This window comes from Pristiophorus japonicus, chromosome 1 (assembly GCF_044704955.1).
Source record: "Pristiophorus japonicus isolate sPriJap1 chromosome 1, sPriJap1.hap1, whole genome shotgun sequence".
NCBI classification, from domain to species: Eukaryota; Metazoa; Chordata; class Chondrichthyes; family Pristiophoridae; genus Pristiophorus; species Pristiophorus japonicus.
In genome coordinates, this window is record NC_091977.1 from 200,514,784 (window position 1) to 200,534,216 (window position 19,433).

General features: G+C 44.3%; 1 protein-coding gene across 5 annotated transcripts in view; it reads left to right on the forward strand.

Moving 5' to 3' along the window:
• The window catches only part of sv2ca (synaptic vesicle glycoprotein 2Ca), a 257,495-nt gene that overhangs the window by 180,969 nt on the left and 57,093 nt on the right, over positions 1–19,433 (forward strand). For all 5 annotated transcript variants that reach the window (XM_070868721.1, XM_070868543.1, XM_070868632.1 and 2 more), the window contains one exon: positions 19,248–19,381. In XM_070868721.1, the coding sequence (XP_070724822.1) occupies positions 19,248–19,381 (134 nt within the window). The remainder of the gene's footprint in view (positions 1–19,247; positions 19,382–19,433) is intronic.

Below are 19,433 nucleotides of genomic sequence, written 5' to 3' on the forward strand. Positions count from 1 at the left end.
AAAAGGAGGCAGACAAAAAGCAGGAAACTATAGACCAGTTAGCCTAACATCTGTCTTTGGGAAAATGCTAGAGTCCATTATTAAGGAAGCAGTAGCGGGACATTTGGAAAAGCATAATTCAATCAAGCAGAGCAGCATGGTTTTATGAAAGGGAAATCATGTTTGACAAATTTGCTGGAGTTCTTTGAAGATGTAACGAGCAGGGTGGATAAAGGGGAACCAGTGGATGTGGTGTATTTGGATTTCCAGAAGGCATTTGATAAGGTGCCATATAAAAGGTTACTGCACAAAATAAAAGCTCACGGGGTTGGGGGTAATATATTAGCATGGATAGAGGATTAGTTAACTAACAGAAAATAGAGAGTCGGAATAAATGGGTCAGTTTCCAGTTGATAAACAGTAACTAGTGGGGTGTCCCAGGGATCGGCACTGGGTCCTCAACTATTTACAATCTCTATTAATGACTTGGATGAAGGGACCGAGTGTAATGTAGCCAAGTTTGCTGATGATACAAAGATGGGTGGGAAAGCAAACTGTGAGGAGGACACAAAATATCTGCAGAGGGATATAGACAGGCTAAGTGAATGGGCAAAAATATGGCAGATGGAGTATAATGTGGGACAATGTGAGATTATCCACTTTGGCAGTAGAAATAGAAAAGCAAATTACAATATAAATGGAGAAAATTGCAAAATCTTGTAGTACAGAGGGACACACAAAAAGTTAGTATGCAGGTACAGCAAGTAATCAGGAAGGCAAATGGAATGTTGGCCTTTATTGCAAGGGGGATAGAGTATAAAAGCAGAGAAGTCGTGCTTTAACTGTATAGGGTATTGGTAAGGCTACACCTACAGTACAGCGTTGGTCTCCGTATTTAAGAAAGGATATACTTGCATTGAAGGCTGTTCAGAGAAGGTTCACTAGGTTGATTCTGGAGATGAGGGGGTTCACTTATGAAGATAGGTTGAGTAGGTTGGGCCTATACACATTGGAGCTCAGAAGAATGAGAGGTGATCTTATTGAAACATAAGATAATGAGGGGGCTTGACAAGGTGGATGCAGAGAGGATACCTGCACTCATAGGAGAAATTAAAACTAGGGGACATAGTCTAGAATAAGTGGTCGCCCATTTAAAACTGAGATGAGAAATTTCTTCTCTCACTGGCTTGTAAATCTTTGGAATTCTCTGCCCCAGAGAACTGTGGAGGCTGGGTCTTTGAATATATTTAAGGTGAAGAGAGACATATTTTTGAGCGATAAGGGAGTAAAGGGTTATGGGGAGCGGGCAGGGAAGTGGAACTGAGTCCATGATCAGATCAGCCATGATAATGAATGGTGGAGCAGGCTCGAGGGGCCAAATGGCCTCCTCCTGCTCCTATTTCTTATGTTCTTATGTTCTAAAATAAGGACAGAATGTAGAATGTTAAATGGGGACTGAATTATGTCAGTGCACTCTGATCAATTATGCCTTCTCCTCTAACCTTGTTTCGCCTGAGACAACACTTGGCCTTGACTAACTGTGTGAAATATCATGAAGAGCAATTGGTACATATGTAAAATAGGGAAGCAGAGCTCAGGTAACAGCTGAGAGTAGGGTGTGGGTTTATAACCCTCCAGTTTTTTGAGTTAACAGATCTGCCTAGCTCCTAGCTTTTAATTTTCAATGCTCCAGAGGAATTAGAATCTCAGTAGACTTGGGAAACATGTCTAAATTCATATATGTTGCCAGTTGTAGTGCTCCAGATAGACTCTCCTGAAGGTTTGTTTTATTTGAAAGGTTACAGTTTTTTTGAAATTCACATTTTCAGCAGACCTGATGGCTCAGAGGTTGGGCTAGAACTTGCCCTTCGCCCTGATTGGGGGCAGTAACCTTCCGAGGCTGGGACTTCCTGCGCCCAGCCCGGATGTCCCGCCCCTGACGCAGAATTGGGCCATACGCTCCTCAAGGGTAGCAGAGCGCTGTCTCTGATGCTCCGCTTCCTTTGGGGGGGGGGGCGCTCCAAGGGCGACAGCGCAGCGCAGAGCAGGCCAGTGCTGTGCGGATGCTGCGCGTAATGCTGACACGCTACAATGCCTCTCCCCTTCCATTAAAGGGGAGGGCCACTGTGCACTCTGCAGGCCCTTTGGTGGCCACCACCAGGGATGCGATCGACTGGGCCAGAAGCCCGGCACCCACAATGGAGTGCCGGGCTGCACGGTGACGGCCTGGCCGACGTGAGGGCCGCCTTTGTTGGGCCGACGCAAGACAAGTAAGGATTTCCCCCGTGGGGTGGAACGGGGTCTCCGTGGGGCGGTGAGGGTATGTCGCGCATGGCAATGATGTCATTGCCGGTTGCGTACTGGCCCGGGTCACAAATCGTGGGGAGCGGCGCTGCCAGGACAGCACCCCACAAACCTCCGATGCAATTTTCCAAGAGACAATAGCGCCGCCCCCCTCCGCCGGGCACTAAAAAGGGGCAATTTCACCCCATAAGTTTGTCACTCTGAGCCACACAGACCAGGAGGGTCCGAGTTTGAATCCCCCACAGTATGTATTGAGTTAGCAGATCTCAGTCAGGGCAGGAAAAAGAAAATGAGCTGGAATTCCCATTCCTGATTACTGTCCTGCTGGCAGTGTGTGATGCAGGCAGGATCGGGTTTGGCTGTGATTCTTCCACAGTTGGATAGCCAGCTGGCACTCGTTGTCCAGGCTCACAAGTGAATAATAGACAGAGTGCGGCCTGTAGAACCACATTGCAGGGAGGGAGTCAACATCTTCGGAAAAGGAGGAAAGGGGAGACAATGAAAAGAAAAAAATTATTGAAAAAAAAAGCTCACATATATTGCAATTCACGAGGTGGGTGTCTTTAATGAAGTATTCGGTCAGACCTGCGCATCACGTACTGCAGGCATCTCTGTCGCAGTGATTCATTTGGTCATTTTGGGTAATCAGTAGAGTGAGAAGGTGATATTGAGCGAGAGGATTGCTGAGGCTATCTCTGGGGTTACTCGAGTTCTGTTCTGCGCAGTGGTCCATGGAAATTGCTCCCTGGATACAGACTAACCAATGGCTTTAACAATCTGTGACACTGCAGGAATTCAGGGCCAGACTGAAGATTAATGACTAGCCAAGTATATACATGCTGCGGCACTTACAAAAAGCAATAGTGATATTTAACCCTGTGTTGTAATCTTCATTTCAGTTGGGGATACAGTTAGCTTGACAAGACCTATAAATCCTTTGGGTACTGGCTTTTGTTACTATCTTGCAGTGGACAGAATTGGTTTCACCACATTACATCAACAAGCACGTCCATTAGCAATCACTATAATGGAAACTGTGAATGAACAAAACCAAATGCACTCTTTACTGCAGGTTTATCAATGTATTTACTGATTAATGCGAACGAGCAATTACAGTGTGGATAGTGTTTGACTTTTATTCCTGTGTTACTCAATTAATTCCAAAAATCTTTTAAAGGTTTATTTAGTTGATACCATCAGAAAGGGTTAATCAGGTTAACCAATCTGGCTCGCCAAATGTATATTACATAGCGATAACTCGTTTGAGGGGTTTAGATGACATCATAGGGTGAAATTAGTCTTCAGGGTGAAATTCACATGTGATTACGAATCGGCGCCATTCCATTATCTTTTCCAATAACTTCAATGGAAAAAGTGTAAAACAGGCTTTAAAAACATAATTGAGTCTTTGCTATCTTATTGACTAACGTAGGTGTCATGTATGTAACCACAATGTAACACCACTGTATTACGGTATACACTCAGCCTAGATGCACATCTTGACCACAAGGGGTGAACTTGTGGGAGACACTCCTTACCTGATTACACAGGTATAAAAAGGGAGGTGCCACTCAGGGTCATCATCTTTGGAGTCCTGTAAATAAAGAGTTAAGGTCACAGAATGACCTTGTCCCCAGAATGTGCCTCGTGTGGTTTCATATTGTAGATTAAAGACTTTACAGTAGGCACTCAAAAATATTGGCCCAGAAATTGCAATCGGAGGCTTCCCGAGGGCAGATGCCTTCGACGTGAAAAATTTCTATGAATGTACCCAGTGATCCCGGAGGAACGTCGGATTCCGGTGGGGAGGCCTTCTCTTCCCGCACTGCAAAGCACGCTCCCGTCCTCGAAGTTCCCACGCAGAAGCTGCAGTCACGTGTCACTGCACAACCAATCAGGTACAGTATTCCACAGATTAATAGCAATGAGAACTCTGTATCTACGAGTTCTCATTGCTATTAATGAGAGAAAAAATAAACACATTAAACTCCATAATAAAAAATTAAAAACATACCTCACATAATTAAAATTAATTAAAATTAAAGTTAATAAATGCCTTAGAAAAAATATATATTTTTCCGATTTTTTTTAAAGTTTTGTAATTAGGGTTAAAAATAAACTTACCTTAGTGGGCAGGGTTTTTAACAATAAACCATGTTTTTTAAATTTAATTGAATTATATTTTTGTATGTATTAAAACTGGTACGCCTGTAAAAGTCGGCTATGTGCCTGCTTTTGTCAGGCGCAAGGGTTTTGAGGACATTTGCTGGGCAAGATATGGGTAAATCCTTCAAAGGTCCTCGCTGCCGAGATGCAGAGGATCTGTCAAGCTGGAGCCAGTTTTCAGCGCGTGTGCATTGTGCAGCTTTTGCGATGCCTTTCCGGGTCCGTACATACTCCATACGGACCCGGGAAGGCTGGGATTTCCAGGCCAGTATTTTAAATTTGGGTGTTGTGGGGCTGAGAACCAGTGTAGGTCAATGAGGACAGAGGCTGATGGGCAAACAGGACTTGGTGCAAGATAAGATATGACTAGCAAAGTTTGGGACAAACTACAGTTGGTGGAGGAGGGGGGGTCAGCAAGACGAGCATTGGAGTAATTAAATCTGGGTGATCTAAGACTCAAATGAGGATTTCAGCAGCAGATGAAGTGAGGGAAGAGAACATCAAGACTACCATGGGGTTTCTCCTTCTTCTGTGAATTTTCTCTCCTCCCATCTTCTTCTTCTGAAGGTCTTGTTGGGAATTGTTTAATAGGTACAGATGGTCCTCTGGTATCTAGCCCAGCTGGCCACTCTTTACGTGAGCGTCTGAACAGTAAATGGATAGCTATTGAATTGTAGGAGGTATGGGCATCACAATTCTGATATCAAGCCTGATCCTGGCCTCACCTGATGATCATACACACACAAACACTTCTGGATTGTGATCAGAAGCGGGAACTGTGACAGATTTTAACCTCTTCTACACCTCGAGTGATGACCCCAATTATACCCCTTCCTTTTTTTATACCTACCAATGATGACCCCTTCCACCAACCCAATTGAGACCAAGAACTCAGCACAGATCAGGATTTGAACTTCAGACCTGCCTGGTGACTGACTTCCCTAACCGGTAGAATTAGTGGGTGGCTTATTTCTTTGAAATGTATAAAACCTGGCAGCTCACAGGAGAAGTGGATTTCAGTTTTGGGCCATTGCGTTGCTATAATTTGATGATATGACTGTAACATTGCTAGAGGTGATGTCGTTCAGATACGTTGCTAAACCAATGCTCCATCCGCCCCTTCAACATTTGAATTTCCCCTTTTGAGCTTTCATGCACTTATGTTTTTGGACCTCCAAACAAGTGAAGGCATGTTCATAGAATCATAGAAATTTACTGCACAGAAGGAGACCATTCAGCCCATCATGCCTGTGTTGATTCTTTGAAAGAGCAGTCGTGCTTAAACCCATACCCTCACCTTTTTGTCCTTGTAAGTTCTTCATCCTCAAGAACTTGTCCAACTCCCTTTTAAAATTATTTATGGAATCAGCTTCCACCACCTTTTCAGGTGGAGCATTCCAGATCCCGACAACTCTCTGAGTGAAAAAAACTCTCCTCATCTGCCCTCCAGATCTTTTGCCAATGATTATAAAATAATCATTGGTATTGACTCACTCGCCAGAGGGAAGTCTTTCTCTATCTACTCTATCAAAACCTCTCATCATCTTAAAAACCTCTATTAGGACATGTCTTAACCTTCTGTGTTTCAAGGAGAACAATCCTAACTTTTCCTCATAACTGAAGTCCCTCATCCCTGGTAACATCCCTGCGAATATATAGAATGTACAGTCCTATTTTAACTTACAATACTATGTTTCTGCATAGTAATTGAGCATTGTTGGCAATATAACCCATCCTATGGTAGGTTAGGTGAAATTGTACTAATTGAAGAGTTTAATAACCAGAGATCATAGAAAGTTACTGCACAGGAGACCATCATGTGCCACTTGTCTGGCTTAGTCTCCACTGATAGTAAAAGAGACAAAATGATGCACTCGAGACAAGAAAATCTTGCTTTCACGAGGCTGAACTGATGGTTTTAGTCAAAGAATTTAAAAAACGGTGGGTAAACATTATAAAGTTTCCAAAAGTTCTTACATCTTCCGATCATTAAAGAAAAACCCAGCTGGACTCACCTAAAGGTTCAGATAGTGTATGTAGTGAATAGTTTAGCCATTACAGACTAGAAAGTGCTCGCTGTGATCCATGGCATTTGCTGAGTTCGATGATCTCAGCTGGGACAGGAGTAGAGGTGCTACATTTGGCCTCAATGCCCGTGACTATCACTTAGATTATCTGATCACCATCTAGTGCATATGTGGCATCAAGTGAAGACAGAATTGAGATCAACCGTAATGTTCCCAGCAGTCGATTAGTTTCCTGATGCTCACTGTCAAGGCTCACACGTGAATAATGGCCATTTGGGACAGTGATGACTGGTACGTGTGGAATTATACCACAGCAATGTATTGAGGAGAGGAGGGGAAGGGAAACATTGGCAGAGAGAAATTGGTGAGAAAAAAAAAAGTTTTCAAGGGACCTGGCCTTAAATGATAGAATAGGCCCACATATCTGCAAGAGAAGAATCATCATATCAGCCACAGCAATCAGGGGTTGGTACTTTGACCTATCTATTCAATGCTACAGTGAGCTAGAGACAAGGAAAACTCAGGGCCTTCAATGTGATGCAATCACTGCTACGACCATGTAACACTATCAGTTCAATGGCATTGTATCATTGTACCGCATTACTCACCAGATCTGGGCCTATATAATGGGATAAATGAGCTCTGCAGTTGGTCTGTTAACCAGCAATGAGGAACTGATTTCATAATCAATCTGCTGACTACACCACTGCAGAACCAGCCAACCTTCTCTGTGCAGTTGCAAGTCAAAGCTTCATGGAATTGGCTGACAGGTAATCAGATGAGAGAACACCTTTGAGTGCCCTTGCAGTTAATGTGTCACCTTTTTTCTGCAGATCAATATATGGAACTCTCTTTCACAGAACAAATTAACATTTTTTTTACATTTGTACTATGCAGATCCTATTTTAAGTGTATCTCTCCCCTGACGAGTAACGGTTGGTAAAAGCAGCATTTAACTAGCTAGTACAGAGCAGAAGATCCCAGGTTCAACTCCAGGTCTGAGCTGAGTTAACTGATCTTAACTGGTTGGCAAGAGAGCTGCAATAGTTACCCTCAGTGTCCCAGGTTAGATAGGGTGGTGGGGGGGGGGGGGGGGAAATCAGTCGGGTGTCTCGCACCGGATCACTGCAATAGTGAGAAACGATATTGGCTCAAATGATCAGAATGTTGAAACAGTTTGAGGGGAGATAAGGAATAATAAGGGGAAAAAGTCACTGGTGGGCATAGTCTATAGGCCCCCTAACGGTACAACTCTGTTGGTCGGAGTATAAACCAGGAAATAGTGGGGGCTTGTAAAAGGGAACAGCAATAATCATCGGTGATTTTAACCTCCATATTGATTGGGCAAATCAAATTGGTCAGGGTAGCCTTGAGGAAGAGTTCACAGAGTGCATAAGGGACGGGTTCCTTGAACAGTATGTAACGGAACCAATGAGGGGGCAGGCTATCTTAGATCCGGTCCTGTGTAATGAGACAGGATTAATAAACAATCTCCTAGTCAAGGATCCCCTTGGAATGAGTGATTACGGCATGGTTAAATTTCAGATTCAGATGGAGGGTGAGAAAGTTGGATCTCAAACCAGCGTACTAAACTTAAATTAAGAAGCCTATGAAGGTATGAGTGCAGAATTGGCTAAAGTGGACTGGGAAAATAGATTAAAGTGTAGGATGGTTCATGAACAGTGGCGTACATTTAAGTAGATATTCCACAACTCTCAAAAAAAATATATTCCAGTGGAGAGGAAAGGGTGTAAAAGAAATGATAGCCATCCGTGGCTAATGAAAGAAATAAAGGACAGTATCCAATTAAAAACAAGGGCATACAAAGTGGCCAAAACTAGTGGGAGGACAGAAGATTGGGAAACTTTTAAAAACCAGCAAAGAATGACTAAAAAAATGATTAAGAAAGGGAAGGTAGACTATGAAAGTAAACTAGCATGAAATATAAAAACAGATAGCAAGAGTTTCCATAGGTAGATAAAAAGTAAAAGAGTGGCTAAAGTAAACGTTGGTCCCTTAGAGGACGAGACTGGGGAATTAGTAATGGGGAACATGGAGATGGCAGAAACTCTGAATAAATATTTTGTATCAGTCTTTATGGTAGAGGACACTAACAATATCCAACAGTGGATAGTCAAGGGGCTATAGGGAGGGAGGAACTTAACACAACCACAATCACTAAGGAGGTGGTACTCAGTAAGATAATGGGACTAAAGGCGGATAATCCCCTGGATCTGATGGCTTGCATCCTAGGGTCTTAAGAGAAGTAGCGGCAGGAATAGTGGATGCATTGGTTGTAATTTACCAAAATTTCCTGGATTCTGGGGAGGTCCCAGCAGTATGTAATGGAACCAACGAGGGACCAACGTTTACTTTAGCCACTCATTTCCTTTTTATATACCGATAAAAACTCTTGCTATCTGTTTTTATATTTCATGCTAGTTTACTTTCATAGTCTATCTTCCCTTTCTTAATAATTTTTTTAGTCATTGAAAGTTGGCATGCAGGTACAACAGGTGGTGAAGAAGGCAAATGGTATGTTAGCCTTCATAGCTAGGGGATTTGAGTATAGGAGCAGGGAGGTCTTACTGCAGTTGTACAGGGCCTTGGTGAGGCCTCACCTGGAATATTGTGTTCAGTTTTGGTCTCCTAATCTGAGGAAGGACGTTCTTGCTATTGAGGGAGTGCATCGAAGGTTCACCAGACTGATTCCCAGGATGGCAGGACTGACATATGAGGAGAGACTGGATCAACTGGGCCTTTATACACTGGAGTTTAGAAGGATGAGAGGGGATCTCATAGAAACATATAAGATTCTGACGGGTCGGGACAGGTTAGATGCGGGTATAATGCTCCTGATGTTGGGGAAGTCCAGAACCAGGGGATATAGTCTTAGGATAAGGAGTAGGCCATTTAGGACTGAAATGAGGAGAAACTTCTTCACTCAGAGAGTTGTTAACCTGTGGAATTCCCTGCTGCAGAGAGTTGTTGATGCCAGTTCATCAAGAGGGAATTAGATATGGTCCTTACGGCTAAGGAGATCAAGGGGTATGGAGAGAAAGCAGGAAAGGGATACAGAGGGAATGATCAATCATGATCTTATTGAATGGTGGTGCAAGCTCGAAGGGTCGAATGGCCTACTCCTGCACCTATTTTTTATGTTTTTATGTTTCTAGATAGGAAAACTGCAAATGTAATGCCCCTATTTAAAAAAGGAGGCAGACAAAAAGCAGGAAACTATAGACCAGTTAACCTAACATCTGTGGTAGGGAAGATGGTGGAGTCCATTATTAAAGAAGCAGTAGCAGGACATTTGGAAAAGCATAATTCAGTCAGGCAGAGTCAGCATGGATTAATGAAGGGGAAGTCATGTTTGACAAATTTGCTGCAATTCTTTGATGATGTAACGAACAGGGTAGATAAAGGGGAACCAGTGGATGTGGTGTATTTGGACTTCCAGAAGATTTGACAAGGTGCCACATAAAAGATTATTGCACAAGATAAAAGTTCACGGGGTTGGGGGTAATATATTAGCATGGATAGAGGATTGTCTAACGAACATAAAACAGAAATAAATGGTTCATTCTCTGGTTGGCAATCGGTAACGAGTGGGGTGTCACAGGGATAAGTGCTGGGACCCCAACTATTTACAATGTATATTAATGACTTGGAAGAAAGGACCGAGTGTAATGTAGCCAGGTTTGCTGATGATACAAAGATGGTAGAAAAAGCAATGCGTGAGAAGGACACAAAAAATCTGCAAAAGGACATAAACAGGCTAAGTGAGTGGACAAAGATTTGGCAGATGGAGTATGATGTTGGAAAGTGTGAGGTCATGCACGTTGGCAGAAAAAAACAAAGAGCAAGTTATTATTTAAATGGAAAAAAATTGCAAAGTGTTGCAGTACAGTGGGACCTGGGGACACTTGTGCATGAAACGCAAAAAGGTTAGTATGCAGGTACAGCAAGTGATCAGGAAGGCCAATGGAATCTTGGCCTTTATTGCAAAGGGGATGGAATATAAAAGCAGGGAAGTCTTGCCATAGTTATACAGGGTATTGGTGAGGTCACACCTGGGATACTGCATAAAGTTTTGATTTCCATATTTACAAAAGGATATGCTTGCTTTAGAGGCAGTTCAGAGAAGGTCCACTAGGTTGATTCCGGAGATGAGGGGATTGACTTATGAGGAAAGGTTGAATAGGTTGGGCCTCTACTCATTGGAATTCACAAGAATGAGAGGTGATCTTATCGAAATGTATAAGATTATGAGGGGGCTTGACAAGGTGGATACAGAGAGGATGCTTCCATTGATAAGGAAGACTAGAACTAGGGGGCATAATCTTAGAATAAGGGGCCACCCATTTAAAACTGAGATGAGGAGGAATTTCTTCCCTCAGTGGGTTTTAAATCTGTGGAATTTGCTGCCTCAGAGAGCTCTGGAAGCTGGGACATTGAATAAATTTAAGACAGAGATAGACAGTTTCTTAACCAATAAAGGAATAAGAGCAGGGAAGTGGACCTGAGTCCATGATCGGATCAGCCATGATCGTATTAAATGGCGGAGCAGGCTTGAAGGGCTGTATGGCCTACTCCTGCTCCTATTTCTTATGCTCTTATGTTCCTATCACTTTCCAGTGATCACTGCTGGAAAGTGCACATGCAAAGTGTTATGTATGGAGAAAGAGTTAAACTGAACACTGTGAGCTCAAAGTAAAGTGTGACCATAGTCTTTTATTGCAGTTCTCCAGAGTGCCTCTCCAACCTGTGAGACCTCCTTAAATACCTGTGCTCCCAAGGGATTGTGGGATCCCTTGGGACTCCAGGGGATGAACTCTCTGGTGGCTGTACAGAGTAAATACAAGTTCACATATATAACACCACTCCCCCCCCCCCCCCCAAAGTCAATAGTGTAACTATTTACAATTTGAGTCCATCTGGGGCCCTTCTTGCCACGGTTGATCGTTTCGGTGTGAAAGCTGGTGTTGTTGAATCATTTGTTGGGCCCTTGCTGGGCTGCTGTGCAGCTGGCCTTGCTGGACTGCCTGGTGTGGTAGGTCCTGCTGGGCTGCTGTGGATGATGGGTTCTACTTCGTGGTCAACAGTGGTGCTGGTTGCCACTGGTGTGAATGTTGGTGGATCAAAGAAGGTAGGGTACAATGTGTGTTGCTCAGGATAGTCTGTGAATCTGAGTTTGATTTGGTCCAAGTGTTTCCGGTGAATGAGTCCATTTGAAAGTTTGACCCGAAACACCCTGCTCCCCTCTTTGGCGACGACAGTGCCGGAAAGCCACTTGGGACCTTGTCCATAAATCAATACAAATACAGGATCATTGATTTCAATCTCGCGTGACACATTTGCGCAATCATGGTATGTACTTTGTTGAAGCCACCTGCTGTTCATGTAGATCAGGGTGAACTAACAAGAGCCTTATCTTAAGTGCCCTTTTCATGAGCAGTTCAGCAGGTGGGATTCCAGTGAGTGAGTGGGGTCTCGTGCAGTAGCTAAGCAGGACTCGGGATAGGCGAGTCTGCAGTGAGCCTTCAGTTACCCTCTTCAAGCCTTGCTTGATGGTTTGCACTGCTCTCTCTGCCTGACGATTGGACAAATGGGGAAGATGTGATATGTTTGATCCCGTTATGGGTCATGAATTCTTTGAACTCAGCACTGGTAAAACATGGCCTGTTGTCACCCACGGGTAAGCTGTGAGTGACAAACATGGCCCGTAGGCTTTCTGTAGTGGTAGCGGACGTGCTAGCCGACATTATCTCATATTCAATCCACTTGCAATATGTGTCTACAACCACAAGGAATATTTTACCCAAGAACGGGCCTGCATAGTCGACGTGTACCCTAGACCACGATTTGGAAGGCCAAGACCATAAACTTAGCGGCGCCTCCCTGGGTACATTGCTTAACTGTGAGCATGTATTACATCTGTGAACGCAGGATTCGAAGTTCGTATCGATACCGGGCCACCACGTGGGATCTGGCTATCGCTTTCATCATTACGATGCCTGGGTGGGTACTGTGGAGGTCATTGATGAAGGTGTCTCTGCCCTTCTTGGGGACCACTACTCGATTGCCCCACAGAAGGCAGTCTGCCTGTATAGACATTTCATCTTTGTGCCGCTGGAACAGCTGCATCTCTTCCTGCATTTCCACTGGGACACTGGACCAGCTCCCATGAAGCACACAGCATTTGACTAGAGATAATAAGGGGTTCTGACTTGTCCAGGTTTTGATCTGCCGGGCAGTGACAGGTGATTGCTCACTCTCAAATGCTTCCATAACCATGGCTAGATCTGCGGGCTGCGCATTCCCACCCCCATGGTGGGCAATGGCAGCCTACTGAGAGCATCGGCATAGTTTTCTGTGCCTGGCCTGTGGCGAATGGTATAGTTGTATGCGGATAACGTGAGCGCCCATCTCTGGATGCGGGCCGATGCGTTGGTATTTATCCCTATACTCTCGGAAAACTGGGACATAAGTGGCTTATGGTCAGTTTCCAATTCGAATTTTAGCCCTAACAGGTATTGATGCATTTTCTTTACTCCATAGACACACACTAACGCTTCTTTCTCAATAATGCTGTAGGCTCTCTCAGCCTTAGACAGACTCCTGAATGCATAAGCAACCGGTTGCAGTTTCCCAGAATCATTAGCTTGTTGCAATACACACCCGACGCCATATAATGATGCATCATATGCTAGTACCAAACACTTACATGGATCATACAACACAAGCACTTTGTTTGAGCATAACAATTTTCTCGCTTTTACAAAGGCATTTTCTTGGCTTTTGCCCCAAATCCATTCGTCCCCTTTTCATAGTAGAACATGCAGTGGTTTAACAGTGTGCTAAGACCCGATAAGAAGTTACCAAAGTAGTTCAGGAGTTCCTAAATGACCGTAGCTCCGTCACGTTCTGTGGCCTCGGTGCGTTCTCGATTGCCTCCGTCTTCGCGTTAGTGGGCCTGATTCCGTCCGCCGCATTCCTCCTTCCCAAGAACTCCACTTCAGGTGCCAGGAAAACGCACTTCGAGCATTTTAACCTGAGCCCCATGCGGTTGAGTCGACTAAGAACCTCCTCCAGGTACTGCAGATGCTCGACTGTGTTCCAACCTGTGACGAAGATGTCGTCTTGGAAGACCACAGTGTGCGGGACCGACTTCAGTAAGCTTTCCATGTTTCTCTGGAATATCGCTGCTGCATCAGCTGATTCCAAGCAGGCATCTGTTATAAACAAAAAGACCTTTGTGCGTGTTGATGCAGGTGAGGGCCTTCGATGATTCCTCCAGTTCCTGTGTCATGTAGGCTGAAGTCAGATCCAACTTTGTGAACGTCTTTTCTCCTGCCAGCGTTGCAAAGCGGTCGTCGGCTTTTGATAGTGGGTATTGGTCCTGCAGGGAGAAACGATTGATAGTTACTTTGTAATCGCCACAGATTCTGACGGTGCCGTCTCCCTTGGGGACAGAAATTATCGGACTGGCCCACTCGTTGAACTCGATCGGTGAAATGATGCCCTCTCGTTGTAGCTGGTCTAGCTCGATCTCTATCCTTTCTCTCATCATGTACGGTACTGCTCTCGCCTTGTGATGGATGGGTCGCGCCCCCGGAATTAGGTGGATCTGCACTTTTGCTCCTTGGAATTTCCCGATGCCTGGTTCGAACAGCGAAGGAAATTTGTTTAAGACCTGGGCACATGAAGTGTTGTCAGTGGGCGATAGCATTCGGACGTCGTCCCAGTTCCAACGTATCTTTTCCAGCCAGCTCCTGCTGAGCAGCGTGGGACCATCGCCCGGTACCACCCAGAGTGGTAACTTGTGCACCGCTCCATCGTAGGAGACCTTTATGGTAGCACTGCCGATTACAGGAATCATTTCTTTTGTATAAGTTCTTAGTTTCATGCAAACTGGAGTTAAGACTGGCCTTGAGGCCTTGTTGCATCACAATCTTTCGAAAGTCTTTTTGTCCATGATGGACTGGCTCACGCCCATGTCCAGCTCCATTGACACCGGGAGTCCATTTAGTTCAACATTCAGCATTATCGGCGCACAATTCGTGGTGAATGTCTGCACCTTGGTCTGCCTCCTTGGTCTGAGGCTCTGGTTCATCGTGATCCTCCATGGATCTGCCCTCCTCTGCAACATGGTGGTTTGCAGGTTTAACAGGATTTTCAGTTCTCCTAAACACTCGTTGGAGGTGTCCCATTGTTCCACAGCCCTTGCAAATGTACCCTTTGAATTGACATGAATGGAAACGATGATCACCCCCGCAGCACCAACAAGGTGTTAATGGCCTTGCATTCATCACCCTTGATGGTGGACTCTGAGACATCTGCAGACGTGCAACTGCAGGTATGTGTGACCTGCTCTGTACGTTACGATTCAAAACCAACATCACTTTGTTCACAGTATTTGTAGCAGCACTTGTGTGCTGAGAGATTTGCTTCGTATTGTCACTGGTGGCAATGAACGACTGGGCTATCGCTATGGCCTTACTCAAGGTTGGGGTCTCTACAGTCAAAAGTTTGTGAAGTATGGTTTCGTGGCCAATGCCAAGTACGAAAAAGTCTCTGAGCATGTGCTCCAAATGTCCTTCAAATTCACAATGTCCTGCAAAGCGTCTTAACTCGGCGACATAACTCGTCACTTCCTGGCCTTCAGACCTTTTGTAGGTGTAGAACTGGTACCTTGCCATCAGAACGCTTTCCTTCAGGTTAAAATGCTCTCGGACCAGTGTGCACAAATCGTTGTATGATTTCTCCGTGGGTTTCGCTGGAGTGAGCAGATTTTTCATGAGGCCATACGTTGGTGCCCCACAGTCGTGAGGAGGATCACCCTTCGTTTGGCAGCACTCTCTTCCCCATCTAGCTCGTTGGCTACAAAGTATTGGTCGAGTCGCTCCACAAAAGTTTCCCAATCATCTCCCTCCGAGAATTTCTCCAGGATGCCCACTGTTCTCTACAACTTTGGGTTCGCTATCTGTATCTCGTCGCCAGTTGTTATGTATGGAGAAAAAGTCAGACTGAACACTATGAGCTCAAAATAAAGTGTGCCCTTAGTCTTTTATTGCAGGTCTACAGAGTGCCTTTCCAACTGTGAGGCCTCCTTAAATACCTGTGCTCCCAAGGGATTGTGGGATCCCTTGGGACTCCAGGGGATGAGCCCTCTGGTGGCTGTACAGAGTAAATACAAGTTCATGTATATAACACAAAGTGAGGTTGTATTTCCAGCATTCCTATAAACCTCTCTATGAACTGCATTGGAATTTGCAAGTATGAGCGAAGGATGCACTTCCATTTTTCTCACACGGATATTGTGCATTGCATGTCTGCAGCTATTTTATTACATTTGTTTTGTTTTGTACACAGACTCCTCTCTCCTTCAGTAGTTTGTCACAGGAATCAGCTGGGCACGGCTAACATAACTGCTATTATTCAATCACACAAATAGTTTCACTGAGACAGGCCAACACCATGAGTAAGCAGTTTAGGGTAATGGGATTTTATAATGAGTACCAAAAAATTATAAAACTTGAGAAAAAAATTAAACTAATTTGCAAGTAGCTCTGCAACAGTATTCAGTGTCAGTAAAAATGTTCTGCTTAAGTAGCATGGCCCCAAATTCCCTTGGGACCTCGGTTGCAGTTCCAGGGGAAAGGAGCAGGAGAGGACCAATGGTGGGTGGGAAATAGGATAGGACCCAGAAATGCCATGTCTTCACATCGAAGGATGAAGTATGGAAACTCCTGCTAGGGAAATAAGCTGATAGTGTTTACCAAATAAATTTCAGCTTAAGTGGCTCGAGGCAACCTGTAACAAAGCATTAGTAGAGAAAAAAGAATAAAAAGGAGCAGGGTAGGGGGGAATGGAAGAAGACAACAACTAATTGAGCAATGACAAGAAAACATAGCGAGTCCCCACTCCTAACCCCACCACATAATCATTTTCACAAAAAAGGGACAGTACAATGAGATCTATAGCCATACCAAATTGCCAGCATTTTACACTGACAGTCAGTCATGTGGGGGCCTGGTCAAGATTTGAGTGCTTCAAGACAAAAATCAGCACAGCCAGGCTCCCTTCTGTGCTGCAGTCCCGTTTCTCCTAAATCTGATGGCTAATGCAAGTTACACATCCCAATCTCCTTCCAGCACATTCCCTGTACTAATGATCAGGATTGCCGCTTCTGTTTACTGTAGGTAGGAATTCACATGCAGAGGCAGTAATCCTGGCCATTAATGCGAGGCTGGTGCATAGAGCAGCATGGATGCGTCCAGTGCATTAGCCACTCAACTCAGTTAGCAGGCGAGGTGATGGGTGGCAAGCGGTGGGAGTGGGGTGGGGAGGGGGCGGGGAACAGAACAGATTTTAAGAGGAAGGGAGAGGAGAAGTGGAGAGCAAGGGGGTGGGTGATGGATGACAGCGGGAAAGGATGAAGGAAGAATGGATGGCAGTGTGAGGCGAGTAAATGCCAGTGAAACGGGAAAGTGGATTGTAGTGAAGTAGGGGGCTATTAATGAAAGAGGGAAATAGATGGTAATAAAGGGGAGAGAGAAAGGAGAAAATGAAGGAGAGAGGGAGGGAGAAATGGGTGGTGTAATATAGCACCCCCGCCCCCCCTAGTGGACTACTGCTCCAGCTAGTGGACAACCGATGTAATGCAATTACTGATGTAAATACAATAAAAGGGTCACGTGGAAAAATCACATGATGACAGTTAAGAGCCATCTTGTAGAGTGTGTTTGTTAGTGATGTCGTAAGAATATATCACAGCTGGCAATGAAGGGGAGAGGGAAAGGGACAGAAGTTGTGATTAGAGTTTTGGGGCAGAGGAAGAAAAGGTTAACTGAGAGGAAGTTGGCAGACAGAGTGTCAGTATATAGTGGAGATCTGGCATGAACTCTGGGAAGGAAGGAAGAATATTATTTGAATGGGGGAGAATGGAGGCAGAGCACCACCATAACTAGGTTTAACTATGAAGAGTGCCAGGTTGAATTCTTGAGGGAAAGGGAGAAGAGTCCCAGTCTTTACTGGGAGGATTGGAGAAGATAATGTCTTTGTGAAAGGATGGGGATTTGAATGGGTCCAATGAGTCTGTGCACTGGAGGCAATGGGGGTATTGGATGTGGGAGGATGACACTTGAGGTAACTTAACTAAATAACATCGAGTTCAACAATTTCAGAGAACCTCTGCCCATTTTTGGCTCCATTCCCCCCGATCTTATGTTTTTTTTCTCTTTGTCTCCAATGGCAGCTGGTCATTATTCCGCCATTCACACCCTATTCTGTCATTACCATTTCAATTCGGCCCATCATCCCTTTTGTCTCTCTAATCTCTCCTGCCTTCCATCCTATCACAGACCTTCCCTTTGTTCTTTCTTCCACTCCCCCTTTCAGTGCTCCTTAAGTATCTGTTCTTTTCGAACATTCGCCAGTTCTGACGAAGGGTTGTCGACCTGAAACGTTAACTCTGTTTTTCTCTCCACAGATGCTGCCTGACTCATTGAGATTTCCAGCATTTTCTGTTTTAATATCAGGTTCCAGCATCCACAGTATTTTGTTTTTATATTATATTAATGAAATAATGGTCCATTGAAAATCCTTTTTTAAAATGAAAACTCTATCAATAGTGAAGTACAAAAGTGCTTCACTTTGACTGGAATGCTTAATTTTAATGTACAATTTCAGAATTTGCCAGGGCAGCAACCTCCAGTCTTCCCTTGAAACGCATTACTAAATTAAATGTCTTCAACATTTGGATTTCACATTCTAGTTTGCATGTACTTATTTTATTTCTGGTGTAAAAGTGAAGGAATGTTGGATGCAGCAACAGCTTAAGTTACAAAGCCCATGTAACTATTTGATTCATAGAATCATAGAACTGAACGGCACAGAAGAAGGCCATCCGATCCATCATGTCTGTGCCGGCCGAATCCCACTTTCCAGCTCTTGGTCTGCAGCCTTGTAGGTTACGGCATATCCAAGTACTTTTTAAATGCAATGAAGGTTTCAGCCTCTATCACCCTTTCAGGTAGTGAGTTCCAGACCCACACCACCCTCTAGATGAAAATTTCTCCTCAACTCCCCTCTAATCCTTCTACCAATTACTTTAAATGTATGCCCTCTGGTTATTGACCTCTCTCCTAGGGGTCCTTCCAACCCACTCCATCTGGGATCCTCATGATTTTACACACCTCAATTAAGTCTGCCCTCAGCCTCCTCTGTTCCAAAGAAAACAACCCCAGCCTATCCAATCCTTCCTCATCCAATGTTTCCATATGTCACAACCATTCTTGTGGTGTCAGGTTTTTGGGAGTTGTGTCAGTTTTTCTGAATTTGTTGATCAGCTTTTTCTAATTTTCTAAATTGATATGTATGGATGGATTCGCCCCCTAAAATTGTATTCATTACTTTTTAATAAACTAGTGCTAATCAATCAAAGTTGTTTAAATATAATGTGGACAATGTATAGTGACCTCTTTTGCCACCAGCAGTATCATGATGGAAACATCACATGGAATAGCCATTTGACACATTTTTTTAAAAGTTGCTTCATCCACTTTCACCAATCCCTAGGCGATCAGCTTTCAACGTTTTGAGCACTGCCTGTTAATTATGACAAGAAAGTAGTAAAAGCTTTTCAAATGACTTGTGAACTCTTTGGATTTGTGGATACAACTCTCGTTTATTAATGGGGTGATACTGCAGAAAGTCGCATGGATTAGTTGAATTGAAGATCTAAAAATTTGCATTTTCCTTGTCCAGGTTGGAGTTTCAGTATGGGTTCTGCATACCAATTCCACAGCTGGCGAGTATTTGTCGTTGTTTGCGCTCTTCCCTGCGTCTCCTCTGTTGTGGCACTCACCTTTATGCCTGAAAGTCCTCGATACCTGCTGGAGGTAAAGTACTTGGAAAGAGGGCATAGGCCCACACTTCCTAAGTGGACTCTAG